This window comes from Carettochelys insculpta, chromosome 20, assembly GCF_033958435.1.
Source record: "Carettochelys insculpta isolate YL-2023 chromosome 20, ASM3395843v1, whole genome shotgun sequence".
Lineage (NCBI taxonomy): Eukaryota > Metazoa > Chordata > Testudines > Carettochelyidae > Carettochelys > Carettochelys insculpta.
The window spans coordinates 2,252,863-2,268,071 of record NC_134156.1 but is presented as its reverse complement, the minus strand read 5'-3'; the positions used below and the strand labels follow the sequence as shown (position 1 = coordinate 2,268,071).

The following is a 15,209-nucleotide window of genomic DNA, read 5'->3' as shown; positions in this document are numbered from 1 at the left end:
TCAGCTCTGTGCAGCCGCACCTTTCTGCTGTCAGCCCCTTACTGGAGTGAGTGAGAGAGAGAGCTGAGTGAGCCCTGAGATCTACTTATATACAGCAGTCTCATGAACCATTCATGACGTGATTATCATATTTGCGCGGTTTTCAACAAGGTCCTCTGATTCAGGGAAGGTTCTGGAAACTCCAGGTGTCACCCAATCAGAGGCCTTTGATTCAAGTACCTGTTTATGAGTTCAGGTTACCGGGGGGGAACCAACTGACAAAAAGTGACCGCTGGTAATGCTGCCTAATGGCAGCCTGTGACACTTTAGAATGTCATGTGTCTGCACTGATTTTACACAGCCAAAGGCATGTAATCCCTGGCCCACGGGGACGATTATGTCCAAAGGTGTTAAAAATCCTGACAATCTGATGAAGTGGGCCTGTCCCATGAAAGCTCATCACTGAATAAATCATTTTGCTAATCTTTAAAGTGCTACAGTTCTGCTGCTTTCTTTTGTGGGAGTACAGACTAACACGGCTACCTCTCTGTTACTTACAACAATCCTATTGTTGCCAATTCAGTGCCCTGGGTAGCTTGGGCATTGGGTTTGGGTGCACAGCAAGTACGTTTAATGGCTGCTGAAATTACCAGGACCATACGGCTCAGCATAAATCCTGTTCTGAGCTGTGTCACCCAGATCAGAGATGGGGCAGAGAGGATGAGGGTGAAGGTAACCTACCTGTCTGACTGTTGCCTGGCCCCTACAGACAGCAATCAGTGGAAGGAGCTGCTGGAATGACACTGAAAAGGTCTGCACGTCTGTCAACGTCAGCAAGGCCTGTCAAAAGTACGAAGAGCTAGGTGAGTGCTGGCGGCATTACACGGAGCAGCAGGAGAGGCTGGAGTGTGGACAGCGGTGGTGCTTCTGGCAGGGCAAAGTGGGTGGGTGGGTGGGTGTGGGTGAGAGAGACAGAGAGATTCAGGAGAAGACAAACTGAAGCTGCCCTATGTGCTTTGGGGCAAAACAAGCCATGCCATCCTGCTCAGCCTCCACCCCCTCCCCCCACCTTTAAGCCCTTCTGGGGGTGGAGGAAGGCGCACTGGCCTCTGCACTGTCCTGAGCCTTCCCCAAAAGGGGCCATTGAGGCTCTGCGATGCAAGTGTCCCTCCCTGAGGCCCAGACTCAAGACAAGCAACCCCTCTTATGCAGGCAGTAGAGCGGCTGTCAGAGGGTAGCAGTCTTCAGGGTGGGATGAAATGGGTGACAGAGCTGACAGCTTCCATGTCCCGTTAACAAACCTCAGAGCCAGGGCTTAAAAACTGCGTGCAGATCACTTCCGCATGGTGCACAGATGCAGACGGGTGAACACACAGCAGGCCTGGGCCAGGGCCGGGGGAGATGTTGATTTCCCCAAGCAGTTCTGTTTTCTGCATGTTTTCCTGCTGAGAATCACCACACGAGTCCCTCAGGAGAGCCTTGGATTTGGACTGTCCACAGGCTCTTCCTGCCAGCAAGACAAAGAGCTGAGGAGGGGTTGCAGGGCTGTTCGCTAAAGCACTTGACCCAGAGCACTGTCCTGCCCTGGAAAAACTTTGTGCAGGGCCCTTGTAATGAACTGGATCTCTGCTGTGCCCCGAGGGAGGCCTGTGACTGGCTGAAGGGTTGCAGGGCATGATGCTGCTGGAAATGTCACAGGGTAGAAATTTGTCCAGTAACCGTCTCCTCGCCACCCTGGCCTCGCTTGCTCGGACAGGTCCTGCCACATGTCTGAGATGCGACACACTTCAGAGCCTGTCAGACTGCCTGTCGCTAAGCTAGCCTGTTGGGGGAACTGCTGGGTCAGCAGCAGGGCAGTGTCCCTAAATGCACAGTCATTTTTGTGGTCTTCCTGTATAGTCTAACATTCCCTCAGCCCTGAAGCAATGGGGTGGTCTGAGCCTGACCGGCGCTACTTCAGGGTGTCCCAGCTCACATCTGGGCCCATCCTTGTGGCCATGTGACCCAGTCCTTTCCAAGGTGAATGTGCTCTTGGTGATGCTGGTTAGTTCCCCTGGTGTGGCTGTTCGGGTCAGCCCACTTGAGCAGCAGGCAGCTTAGTGGACTCAGTGCTGAGTTTCTCCTCTGATATGGGTCAGGTCCCGTCAGACCAAGGACCAGACTCATGGTGCTGAAACAGCTGGTTTTGTCCTGGGAATGTGAGGCTGTTGCTGATGATGGGGGAAAAAATATAGGACACATCAAATGGGAGCTGTGCCTGGCTGGCTAAGTACGGCGGTTTGGAGCAGTATCACTTCTGTTGCTGAGGTCACCATGCCGGGACCGTGGGCCGGCCTGTCTGACCCATTCAGGGCAGGTTATGAAATGTGACATACTGTGGTTTTCTAACACTCAGCTCAGTCACGTTTCCAAAGCCAGACAGAACGGTAAATCCGTCCGTACCTGACATCGACCCCAGCCCATGTGTAACACTCTCTGCTGGAGGGTGCTGAAGCCAGAGCATAGCAGGATTCAAATGTGTTGGATAATATGACGAGTAACAACATGGAGACAGAAGCTCCAGCCAACTGTCTGGGTCAGGAAGAGCCACCCTGGGGAAGTTTGCGTAACATTCCCCGCTACAGACTTCCTCGTGCCTTTCTTTGACAGCAGCTGCCATTGGACCAGCAGCAGTCTGACCTAGTCCACCAGTTCCTGGAGTCGTGGTTCACCGAAGGTGGAGGTGGGGCCTGGCCCACTCACCCCGGGGCTTTGGGGGTATTTGAAATCCAAAGCACATCTGAGCTTTTTTCAAGAGCTGGGCTTGTGACCCTTGGCGAGCCCGGCCTGAGTTTTTGGGTTGTATCAGACGTGGGAAGCCTGATCAGTTTGCCCTGGTTTCAAAGGGGGTTAGAGCAGGACTAGGCTGCAGTGGAAATGTGGCCTCTGGAGGCTACTTAGCACTGATCTAGAAATACCAAAGCAGTCAGGCTCCAGCAGGTGCCATGTGAAAAGGAGGCAGATGTGCGCTTCATCCTCTGTCTGTCTGTCCTGCTGTCCTCAGCAGCGGTGCCCCTCCAGTAACATTAATAACATACCTTCCAGTAGGCCCGTGCTCTCATCTCTCCCCTGCAGTTGGGGCTGTGTGGTTGGTTGGTTTGTGAAATTTCTTCCCTTTTTTTAAGACCCCCTAGTGCTCTGGGATACCCTGTTAAATAATCCAGTAGGCTTTGTAATTAGCGGTCGTGGCTCTTCTGTGTGCTTGAGAGCAGCGCTGCTTCAGCAGACAGAACCGGTTTGCTAAGGAAGAGCTTATATTGCTCTGTTGTACTCAACCGCTCTATGCGGTGCACCTCCCACCTGCAAATTTGCTGTAAAGGCAGTAACTGGGATCAAGCATTCAGATGGATCAATAGCCAATGAGCTGGAGCTTCTCAGAGCCTCTGTATCTACAACTTCTTCAGCTCAGACATCTCCCTCCCTTCCCTGGAAGAGCGGGACTATTGCTTGTGTTTTGTTTACCGCCACCACAGCACTGCAAGTTCTGTCCTAACTCTGGGGCTTAAATTGCTCGTCCGCCCACACGTGGAGTTCATTCCAGGTTTCTTTCTACAGGCAGCACAGTGTCTAACTCAGAGGTGGCCGACAATTTTCGCAGAGGGGCTATGATAATGGTACTGGTCATAGGCTGGCTCTGGGCCCCCTGCAAGGGGCTGGGCTTCAGACAGGCCCTGAGGCTGGGGGGTAGAGCGAGAGAGAGACAGCATGCGAGTGCAAAAGAGAAACACTGTGTGTGTGTGTGTGTGTGTGTGTGTGTGTGTGTGTGTGTGTGTGTGTGTGTGTGTGTGTGTGTGAGTGAGAGAGAGAGAGAGTCACACTTTGTGACAGTTTGAGGGTGTGCTGCAGTGTGTGTGACAGTGACTGGAGGGCACATACTGGGGTTGCGTGACAGTGACACAATGTGTGTACACTGGATGCTAAGGGGTACATTTCTGAGAGAAGCTGCCCTCTGTCTCCAAGGGAAATCTGTCCTGCTGTGTGGTCTCCCCCCTCCACAGCCCTGCTCTCCTGAGTTACTGGCCATCCTGCTTCAGACTGGAGCAGCTCCGCTGTGCGTCTCCTCTCCCCGACCCTGGCTCTGCAGAGACGGGTACAGGGGTGGGGGAACACACTGACTTGAGCACTTACCTCTTCCCCGTCCTCCTCTGCGCAGCGAGCAGGAGAATCCTGCTAGCAGCTCAGCTGCAGACAGCACAAGGCGTGGGGAGGGGCAACCAAACACATGGTGCTGGCTGGAAGTGTGCACGCTCTGCTCCTCAGCTGGGAGGGCTGGAGAGAAATGCTTGGCAGGCCAGATCCAGCCCCCAGGTGTGATTTTTGCCCACCTCTGGGCTAGAGAGAGGATTCACTTCCTATATTCCGCAGCAGTTTGGGATTATCTTCCACATTAACTGGTTTGGCCACAGGATGTCACTGTAGCTCCAGACAGGAGTTCTCCCCAAACTAGCTGAAAGGTGTCAGGCCTATTGTTGAGGACAAGAAAGCTTTGAGATCAGTGAGCCTGCACCAGCTTAGCTGAGGGAGTGAGCATTTGTTCCAGCCAGTGTTGCAATGTTCTCTTTTGTAGATCCATTTTTTTAAACCCTGAGGGAAGTTAATTGGCTCTCAGGGTAACATTTGAAAAGCTGGATCATGTCTGACAGCAGCCTTCAGCTTCCTGAAGGGGGCTCTAAAGAGGATGGAGAGAGGCTGTTCTCAGTGGTTACAGATGGTAGAACAAGGAGCAATGGTCTGAAGTTACAGAGAGAGAGGGGCAGGTTGGCTATTAGGAAAAACTATTTCACCTGGCGGGTGGTGAAGCACTGGAATGTGTTACTCAGAGAGGTGGTGGACTCGCCATTCCTAGAGGTTTTTAAGTCCTGGCTTGGCATAGTCATGGGTGGGATGATTTAGTTGGCGGGGGCTGGACTTGATGATCTCCTGAGGTCCCTTCCACCCCTAGGATTCTATAATTCTATGTTTGGGGTGGATTTTGCTAACTATTTTCTTCTGCCTCTTCTGGTTTTCTGTGGGGGGGGGGGGGCAGTGGATATTGCTAAGTATTTCCTCCTGCCTCTTCTGGTTTTCTCTGTGTGTGTGTGTGTGTGTGTGTGTGTGTGTGCGTGTGTGTGAGAGAGAGAGAGAGAGAGAGAGAGAGAGAGAGAGAATCTCTTGTTCTCTGCCTTATATTCTAAAATAATTAACTCTCTTGAATTGGGATTTGGGATCTCGTGTCTCACAACAGTTGGAGTACTGCAGTGGCCTGCTGGGGATTTCCAGTAGAAACAAGCAATAATAATACTAGGTTCCTATACTGGTTTCCCTCTCCAGTAGTCAGGTGGTGTTTTAAGGCCCCAGGGCTGAATGTGTGACCCTTGGACTGAGGGTAGCTTTTGCAACTGTCTGTGTGGACTAACGTCTACACGGTGCTGAGTGGAGGGTGTATTCTGGACCGATGTCCTGTCCTCATGCGATATCCATCCTCCCAGTGTGACCGATCTTGATCAAAGATACTTGGTGGGGAATGGGGATGAGTGTTCCCTTCTGGCCACCCTCGCCGGTCCTCCAGAGGCCCCGAACTGGGCTGCCTGCCACTGGCTACGCAATGCCAGAGGCTGCTCCCTTGGGAGCATGGCAGCTCCATGCTTGGGGTTCCAGGGACACCGTTTCAGCTAAAACCCAAATCCTTCCGAATGATCCAAGCAACACCCCCACCCCCACCTGTGTTCCAGACTCAAAAACGGAGGGGCTGACGTTAACCATCACCGAGGTCATCAAGAGGCAAAACTCCAAGTCGAAGAAAAGCTTCAATCAGGTGAGTGGGATTTGCCAGGTTTGTGTCCTGCTCTGCCCTCTGTGCATGGAAGCTGGCGAGTCCTCAGCACCTTTGAGAATCAGCTCGCCTACACAGGTGCCTAAGTGTGATGGAGAGGCCTTGTAACGGGCCCCCTGCTCTGCCCTCTGTGCCACTAGCGCACACCTCCAGCTGTGCCTGACTCCTGCTTCCAAAGCCTTTCCCAGGGCTGGGTAAATTCCTCGGTGGTAGCATGTGAGGCCGGCAGCTTCAATCCCAGGTGAGGCCCTGGCTCGTGGCTGGGCCTCTCGAGCTAAGAGGAGGAGCTGCTACTTCTTGAGTGGAAGGGGAACGTCCCCTTGTGCTCGTTCCCTCTGTGGGTTGGGCCCAGAGGCCGGTGTGGAACCAACACCTCATGGTGGCCGGTTGCGCCAGTGTAGACTTTCCGTCCACTTCAGTGCGTTTGAGTAAGGGAGACAAACATCCCTGTGTGTATGTGAGACTCTCACCCTGCGAACCCTCCCTCTTGAACTGCCTCGCTGGGCTGAGCCCTGACGCTAGCGCCATGTCTTTGTTTGGAGCTGGGCTGTGAGCCCCGGCCTGGATACACATACCTGGGCAAGCTCTTATCGAACCGGCACGCTGCGAATAGTAGCACAGCGGGGACAGCCTGGGCTAGCCACCCCCAGTGCATACCTAGTGGGTTCAGGCTGGTCTGCCTTTGTGTGTGCCGCTGCTAGCCCAGGACCTCCAGGTAAGCGCTGAGTGCAGGCGTACTGGGAAAGGTGCAGCATGCTGTGAAAGGGGGCCTGGCCCCTTGCTGCGCACGCCGCAGGGCCAAGCTGGGCTGGCGGAAGAGCATTCTCGGCCTGACCTCGTGGTGTTTTTCTCACAGCAGATCAGCGTGTCCCAGATTAAAGCAGACAAGGTCCAGATCATTGGGGTTAACTGTTCCTTTGCCGTGTGCCTGGATCAGGATGAGCAGAAAATCCTGCAGAGCGTCACGAGGTAGGAGATGGTCAGCAGATCTCCCTGCAGCCGTGGCCAGCCTCCCTCTAGTGCAGGGCTCTCAGACTCTCAGCCCAGGGACCAGCTAGAGCCCAAGCAGGTCCACAGTGCCTATCGCATGGAGGCCCCTGCTTCCCCCAAGCCCAGCCCTGTTCCACCCTCTGTCCCCCTCACACCCCCTCCCTTAAGTCCTGTGTCCCCAGGGATGCAGCCTTGGCAGCTGCCGGGGAACCTAGCATGGGGCAGCAGCAAGGGCAGGAGCTGCAGGGAAGTGGAGTAATGCAGCAGCCGCTTCTCCAGTCTGCCCCCATCTTCCAGGCCAGCTGGTGCACTTCCTCAGCGCTCTGCCCACACCTCCCCAGGCCACAGGGCCTGTCGGCAGCCGGCAGCCACGCTAGCCCCACTGCGCTGCCAGTGGTGGTGGTGGGAGCTGCTGGGGGTTTAAAGCACCTGGGGGGAGGGGAGGAAGGGCTGGGGGGGTGTGTGGGCCGGCTGGTGAGGCCAGGAGACATGCCGAGCCCCTGCCTCCATCCAAGCCCTCCCAGAGCGGTGCCTGCTGTCTCGCTAGGAGCGTTTGAGACCCTGGCCTGGGCTCGGTACAAGGATAACTGGGGGAAATACCATGGACCATGTTAGCCGGATGGTCAGACTAGAATGGGGTGGGCAAGATCCACCCGTGGGCCGGGTGCCACCCACCGAGCCTTTAAGTGCCGCCTACAGCCCACCACCGTGACCTGGACAGCACTGCTCAGAGCAGCCGGCTGCCCCCTCTGGCTGTCTGCACTGGGGGGAGGGAGCGGCTTCTGGGGGTGCATGAAGCACCTACCCCCGCGGTGCAGAGAGCCACGCGGAGCAGCCAGCTGCTCTGAGCAGTCTGGGGCTGCTGGCAGGCAGAGAACCCTGCCTGAGACTTCTGCTGGCCTAGAGCTGCTTAGGTAAGTGGTGCACAGCCAGAGCCTGCTGGAATCTCCCCGCCTGCACCCCAACACCCTCCCAGACTCTTCATCCCCCCCACCGCAGGCTAGAACCCTCTTATGCACCCACAGCCCCTCCTGCACCCCAACACCCTCCCAGACTCTTCACCCCCCCTCAAGGCTAGAACCCTCTTCTGCACCCACGGCCCCTCCTGCACCCCAACACCCTCCCAGACTCTTCACCCCCCCCCCAAGGCTAGAACCCTCTTCTGCACCCACGGCCCCTCCTGCACCCCAACACCCTCCCAGACTCTTCACCCCCCCCCCAAGGCTAGAACCCTCTTCTGCACCCACGGCCCCTCCTGCACCCCAACACCCTCCCAGACTCTTCACCCCCCCCTCAAGGCTAGAACCCTCTTCTGCACCCACGGCCCCTCCTGCACCCCAACACCCTCCCAGACTCTTCACCCCCCCCCAAGGCTAGAACCCTCTTCTGCACCCACGGCCCCTCCTGCACCCCAACACCCTCCCAGACTCTTCACCCCCCCCCCCAAGGCTAGAACCCTCTTCTGCACCCACGGCCCCTCCTGCACCCCAACACCCTCCCAGACTCTTCACCCCCCCCAAGGCTAGAACCCTCTTCTGCACCCACGGCCCCTCCTGCACCCCAACACCCTCCCAGACTCTTCACCCCCCCCCCAAGGCTAGAACCCTCTTCTGCACCCACGGCCCCTCCTGCACCCCAACACCCTCCCAGACTCTTCATCCCCCCCCCAAGGCTAGAACCCTCTTCTGCACCCACAGCCCCTCCTGCACCCCAACACCCTCCCAGACTCTTCATCCCCCCCCAGGCTAGAACCCACTTCTGCACCCACAGCCCCTCCTGGACCCTACGCCCCAATCCCCTGCCCAGGTGGCAACCCCCTTCCTCACCCGAGCTCCCTCTCAGACCCCCACTCTCCCTGCACCCCAGTCCCCTGCCCCAAGCTCCCTTCTGCACCCAACCACCATCCCAGACCCCTCCACTCCTCCATAGAGGTTTGCGACCCTTAACCACTTACCAAAATCTTGGGGTGCCCCCCCATCAAAGTGATTGCCCATCCCTGGACTAGACGATTGATTGAGCCCTTCTGCCTTGGAATCTATGAATGTTTAAATTGCTTGCTGGCAGCGTAGCAGCCACGTTTTCCCCAGGGTGTTAGACAGACAAGGTGGGTGAGGAAATATCTTTCACTGCACCAAATTCTGTTGCTGAGAGCGAGTGATGTTTACGAGCTCCTCGGAGCTCTTCTTCAGCTAGCGAGGCCCCAGCTCGTCTCTGAATTCCTGTGCTGCTGCAAGATGCAAAGGGAACATTTATAAGTGCAATACAGCAAATGCAAGACAAAAAGGGTTCCACACTTCCATCCAGGAAAGTTTTGTGGTGGGGTTGGCTGGTCGCTTTTTAGGGTATACATTTCCAGAAGTGCCTATTGATTTTGGTTGCCCCCACTTCTGCATCCCCAGTCTGAGCAACCTTATGGGGGTTGCTGGCTGGGCCCCTCCCTGGGGGAGTATGTGGTTCCTGTAACCTGCATTCCTTGGCACACACTCTTAGTGCACTGCCAGCCTTTCAGGCCAGGCTGTGATCTCCATGGCTCATTTTATCTGCAGGTGCGAAGTCTCTGCATGCTACAAACCCCAGGACAGTGAGCCCTGCACGCTGAGGACATCTCCCTCGGATCACCATCCTCAAAACTTGTCTGAGTTTTGTTCTCTGCTGTGCTTGCCCATTGCCACCTTCAGCGGAGCACTGCCGTAGAAGAACCAGCAAGGCCAGGTTGGTGTCCCGGGCCCCTTCTGCTTCAGACCAGATGTGCCCCCAGCAGATCCCACTCATTGCAAAAGCAGCATCCGGGACAGGAAACTTCTTGCACTTCCTTGAGTTGGGGAACTAGAACTTCCTGCGTCCAGTTGTGTTGCAACTTGAAGCATTAGGACGATGGAGGAGGTACCCCTGGCCTGTGTCTTGTGTGCCATTGAGAAATGGAGGATTCACTTCAAAGCTCTAGTAGCTGTTGCAGTTCATGACCTTGGGGAAGCGGGTGGGTTCCTTGTCATTTCCAAGTGGGGCTACAGTTGGTGGGGGCAGGGAGGCGTGCCATGCTACTTTCCTGATCAGCTGTACTTGGAATCAACTTGCAACCCATGTAGACACTGCAGAGACTGATCAGTGGCTTTGGAGACACACAAAGATAGTGAGCTTTGTACTGCTGAGGTGCAGCAGGTCACCTTAAACAGCCAGGGAGTTTCCAGCTTACCTCATGACACTGCCCTGATGATGCTTCGCTCAAAGCAAATTTGAGCATCTCAGTTAATGTTACTCGTTCTTTGGGATCAGACGATGAATTGTCTTGGGGCTTGTTTGTCATACAGGCCACGTCACAACAATGAGGGCTATATTTAAGGCAAGAAGAAGCTGAAAGCGGCTCACAGCCCCTGGCTTGGATACCACTGATCTAGTGCAATAGGCAGTTTCTGAGCATACGGTGTTCTGGGCACCATATCACTCTTACTGTAAAGCCAGAGAGATTAGCACCTCTCCTGCCAAGTTTCTGGAAGCACAAATTCTGGGGGAGACACATGCCCCCCAGTTCAGTGCTCCTGTGTCCGGCTTCATTGCACTGAATGCTGGGTTAGAAACACCCTGGAGAAGTGAACCTATGGTGGCAATGAAATTGCACTCAGTCCAGGGGGGGTGGGAGGCAAGTACTGGGGAGGCCACAGTAGTAAGTGGGTTCAAGTTTAAACATACCAGAGTGACAGCTTTGCTGCAGCCCAAAACACTAGTAACACTGCAGTTATCAGATGCTGAGTCCCCTGGGAGAACGCGTCTTCCCAGCAGGAAGGGCAGCTAACTCCCTTCTTTCTCCTTACGAGGCGCTAGGTACAGAGTGCCAGGAAGGTGCAGTAGCTGTGGGTGCAGGCCGGCCACAGAAGTAATGTGAGGAGGAACAGCCTTGTTTGACATTCTTTACCACAAAGCTATTTAGGAGGGTGGGCTGGCGTACGGCCCTGGTACGAGCACGCCAAAGCACGCACGCCTCTGCTGCCACGCATGGGTGTGGGAGGTTCGGAAAGCCAAAGGGGGCCCAGCTACCGGCCCCCAGCTAAACCACCCTTGTGCTAGGCCAGAGTTGGACTGCTGCACCTTATCCTGTCACAAAAGGGTAATCTGTGGCCTTGGCATCCATGGGATACAGCTTGCTCCATACAGCTGTAAAAACTGATGCTCGTGCTGATCACACACAAATGTTGGGGAGCAGAAGTGTATGAGGAAAACCAAGCACAAACCTCTAGGAATGTATAACCCCAGAGAATATTTTGGGCCTGCTGTGCTATTTTTAAAATGATAGTAACTCATTTCAGGTGGAACTGTACATATGTTGGACATCAGCAAATGTGTGTATCTGTGCTAACTTGTAAAATATTGTTCAAAGAACTTTTAAGAAAACTGTAAAATATTAAATGATTTATTTCAAGTGCAACATGAGTGCAGAGTTTATGTCAGAAATCAAACACAGCAAGTGCCAAGCAGTTCCTGGTTGTGAAAAGAGAATGATGTGATGCACTGGAGATTTATCCTTTCAAATGCAGTGATGGCTGTAGCCAAGTTAAAGTCATGATTCCCAGAGCTAAAAAGAATTACTGTACAGCTTGAGCAGAGGTATTGGACATATTACTTCAGGGCACTGACAGTCAAAACTTGTGTCGTACTGCCACTAGAGAGAAGTGAAGACCGATGCTGGCCTGATCTGAGTCATGTACGTTTTTTTCTGTGAAAAGAATAACACTATGCAGTCACTCTAAAATAGCTTCCCATTGGCCTGAGTAGAAAGAACAAAAGTAAAGTCTCCATGAGAGAGCAGAGGGTATGTTTTTCTTCCCTACTACACTGCAGCCACTCTTGTCCTGTACTTGTTTTGCACATACATAAGGGATATTTTTTCTACAGCTGTAAGTCCTGCAGCATCTCTGAGCACAAATCAAGTTACAGCAACTTGAAGTGTCACATAGCCGAGCAAGAGGACGGGTTACCCCTTATAGAAAAAAGCTAGTGTCCCACTGTGAGATGCTTCAATAACCCTTGGAGAAGTTTAGAATAAACCTTTTGGATCTGGGATCCTTTCACCTGGAAAATGTTGCCTGTGCCTTTATAGCCAATACTACCCCACCCCCCAAAAAAGATTTAAAAAGCAGCCAGCCCCCATATTAAATGAGAATTTAAAAATAATGCTTTTAATAACTCTTCTGTGTGTACCCACTCCTCTTTGTGTACTGTTTCTGGGACTATTTAAGAAAACAAGATTTTGACTGAAGTGTCTAAAGGAGCTAGAAAATTCAAGGGAATAGATTTAATTTTCTCCCTGAAATGTCTTGTGACTGACTCGGTGACAGCTTCATATAGAAACAATTGGTTAGGAATTAGCCAGGGAGCACAATTTTAATTTGATCAGACCCGATTAAAATTGTATAGTTTTTAATTAAAAATGGCTTTTTATTAATTTTTCAAAATATGATTTTTTCAGTTTTCTCTGTCTTCCCCCTTTCAAGGGAGAGAAAGGAATGTTGAGGAGAGAAACAAAAGCAGCGAAAAAATTAAATGCAAATCAACATGGAACATTTCTGTTCAACTGCCATGTGTCAGCCAGGTTAACTGCGATCATCCCCTAGTCAGATTCCTTGGGGATTTAGGAACACTTGCCGTTAAAAGAACTAAAGTGAGGTCTACATTAGAAAATTCTTGTATAGCTACACAGGCGAACCTTCCTCTTGTAGGTTCAACTTATACCAGCAAGAGATTTCCTTTTGCCATTGTAGTTTATGCCAGTTCTTAGACCAGGAGAAAAAGAACTTTGATTGTGGTAGAACTGCATTTACACTAAAAACCAATGCCTCGTTTAGTAGTGTGTCAAAAGAGACATAATCACACTCCAAACTCACACACATTTCTGCTGCTAACTTGGCCTGACTTCCCTACACTCCTTCGAAAACCTCAGCTCCACCTCTTAGTTTTGTCTGCTGACTGGAATTGGACACCATAAGCTTCCTCAAAGGCACGCCATGGCTGAGTTATCCTTTTCTTTTCTTTCAGTCCATGCACCTTAATAGCATTTGTAAACCAAGATTGTTCTAAATGGAGCCTAGAATACCTTCAAACCACTCACGCCATCCTTCCTACAACAAGGAAACAGCAACCTAGTATACCTAGAATAACATATTATAGCCCTGCCAGTTGGCTAGCAAAAAAGAAATCGCTTGAATACACAAGTGGGCACTGTTATGCCCATCATTCAGAACAGACTGAAAAACAGGAACTTTGAGAGCTTATCTATACAGGGAAAATGCCAAGCATAGCTAGCCTGGTATAATTATATAGCTCTGCTGGTAACTCTCCCTTTGTAAACAAGCCCTTAAGCCACACAGTTCCAGGAAAATGTAGCTAAATAATCATTCAAAACCCCAAACCTTTCACCCTGTGGCAGAAGACTACGGTGGATGAAATTCATACCTGTACCTAGTACAACCTCCTCTCCCTGCCAAGTCACCTTTTAGGAACAGATGTAAAATTTTTTTCTGTTGTGCCCAGTGTTATGTTCAAAGCCCTACAGGACTTCAACTTTCCAAAAGCCCTTGTGTGGGTTCTTCTGCCCATTTAACATGTGGTGCAGACTACGGGGAAGGGAGGGTTGGAGTTTTTGGCAAGAACATACTCTGTGGGGAGGCCTTGGCTTTGGAAAGGTTTGTCTTCTGCTCTGCAAGCTTAGCTCAGTCATAGCATCTCACTGGCATCTCATCGGCTGTTGTAGCTAAGCAGGGTTATGCCAGCTCCAGATTTAGGTAGGAGACCCTATGGTTTGCAAGGTTGTTTACGTGGCGGAACAATATGCTACAAGGATGTAGGTGGGCTTTTTCACTATTCGGGTTAATGGGAATTGTCTTGGTGGTAGGTAGTTTTTGCTGCCCACTGTTTTGTTCAATGTCATGGTTCTAATCACTTCCTTTTGCTGGGTAAATTGTTCTCATAAGTGATAATATCAAAGTGTCCTTTGTAGGTACTTTCTGCTTCCTTGTAGACAAGGCGTTTTGTGGTTTGAAGATACAATGGGCAACATTGAAGTAAATTCTGCCTGTTAGAGGGAGCCAAGGAGATGGTGCCCAGAGCCATGGTGTTAATTTGAGAGGGCTAATCCACAGAGTTAAGTGTTATGAGCTGAGCTTTGCTGCTTTTCATGGAATAATGTATTGGAATTGTTTGCAGATATTTAAACAGCTCAAAACTGTAGGAACATTAAGAAGGACCAAGAACTTCCAGACATGTTAAATCGTTCATTGTTTGTGTTTATGGGACCAGAACTAACTAGATCATCATGTATAATTGGTATAAATAACTCACAAATCCATGATATAACTTCACCTTTTTGCTGTGTGCTCAGTTTGTCATTTTCACAAGTAGTTTGTTTGTTTGTTTGAAATTCAGATGTTGAATAATTCCTGGGAATAATTCTGATTCATAATTAGAGCTGGGTGGAGCAAAAAGATGACTAAAAATGTATATTTTGGCAATACTGATTGTTTTTTTGTGAATTCACATTGGTTTCACTGATTTGTTTTGCCTAAAAAAACAAAAACAGAGAAAAAGAAACATTGCATTTTTGACACCATTGCAATTAAATGTTTTTGTTGGTTTGTTTGAAATGCCTTATTTTGGAAAATTCCTTTCATTTTTATGGTTTAAAAAGTTATGACAAGGTTCAAACTTAAAATAGCTTTGAATTTTTCAGAATTTCCAGTGACCCCAAATGCCTGTTATTCACATGGGCCTCTCTATCACCCGCTCACAACCACTTTGCAGTGGTGAGTATTCGGTTGGTGCAGGGACATAGGGCTGGTGATGGGTGGTGACCCTACACTGTCAAATGTTGTGCTAACAGACCCAATGGAAGAATTGGGCCATGCATTGTTGAGGAAGAACATAGGTATCGAATCAGTTTTCCTGTGTGAAGCGTTGTGACTAGAAACGCAGTATTTGCTTTCCCCAGCAACTCAGGTATTAGCTGTTCCTCTCAATATCTTCACTGGAAATTCATGTGGCAAGCCCAGGGCAGGAGCACAAAGACAGCAGAATCATTGAAACTGTCACACTGACTGTCATGAGACTTATGCAATTTTTGCCTAGTTCTGGAACAAGCCCGGACTGGCTTCTCATCTTTTACACACAGACCATTGAACAGTTCTGAAAGAGGAAAGACTTTTCAGTTACTACCAAACTAACCCAGTTGTAGCAGAGGACCTGGTCAAGAGTCAGTCAGTGTCCAAGGTATCCATCCCTGTTGTAAACCATCTGCAGACTCCTGTCGCACTGGAAGAACCCACTGGACTCTTTGCCTTTCACTGGCATAACCTCGTGAAAACTGAAAAACCCAGAGGGCCACTTCCACCTGAAGATGTGGCTC

The 15,209-nt window shown here is 51.2% G+C and overlaps 1 protein-coding gene across 2 annotated transcripts in view; it reads left to right on the top strand.

Annotated features, from left to right (window-relative positions):
* Window positions 1–11,216, top strand: part of PIK3R5 (phosphoinositide-3-kinase regulatory subunit 5) — a 97,212-nt gene extending 85,996 nt beyond the window's left edge. The window contains exons 16-19 of one of the 2 annotated variants that reach the window (XM_075014426.1): window positions 749–842; window positions 5,730–5,812; window positions 6,690–6,799; window positions 9,367–11,216. In XM_075014426.1, the coding sequence (XP_074870527.1) occupies window positions 749–842; window positions 5,730–5,812; window positions 6,690–6,799; window positions 9,367–9,514 (435 nt within the window). In that variant the 3' untranslated portion in view covers window positions 9,515–11,216. Of the gene's footprint in view, window positions 1–748; window positions 843–5,729; window positions 5,813–6,686; window positions 6,800–9,366 lie in introns of both variants that reach the window. The other variant, XM_075014425.1, reaches the window with a different exon arrangement.
* The last annotated feature ends 3,993 nt before the right edge of the window (window positions 11,217–15,209 follow it).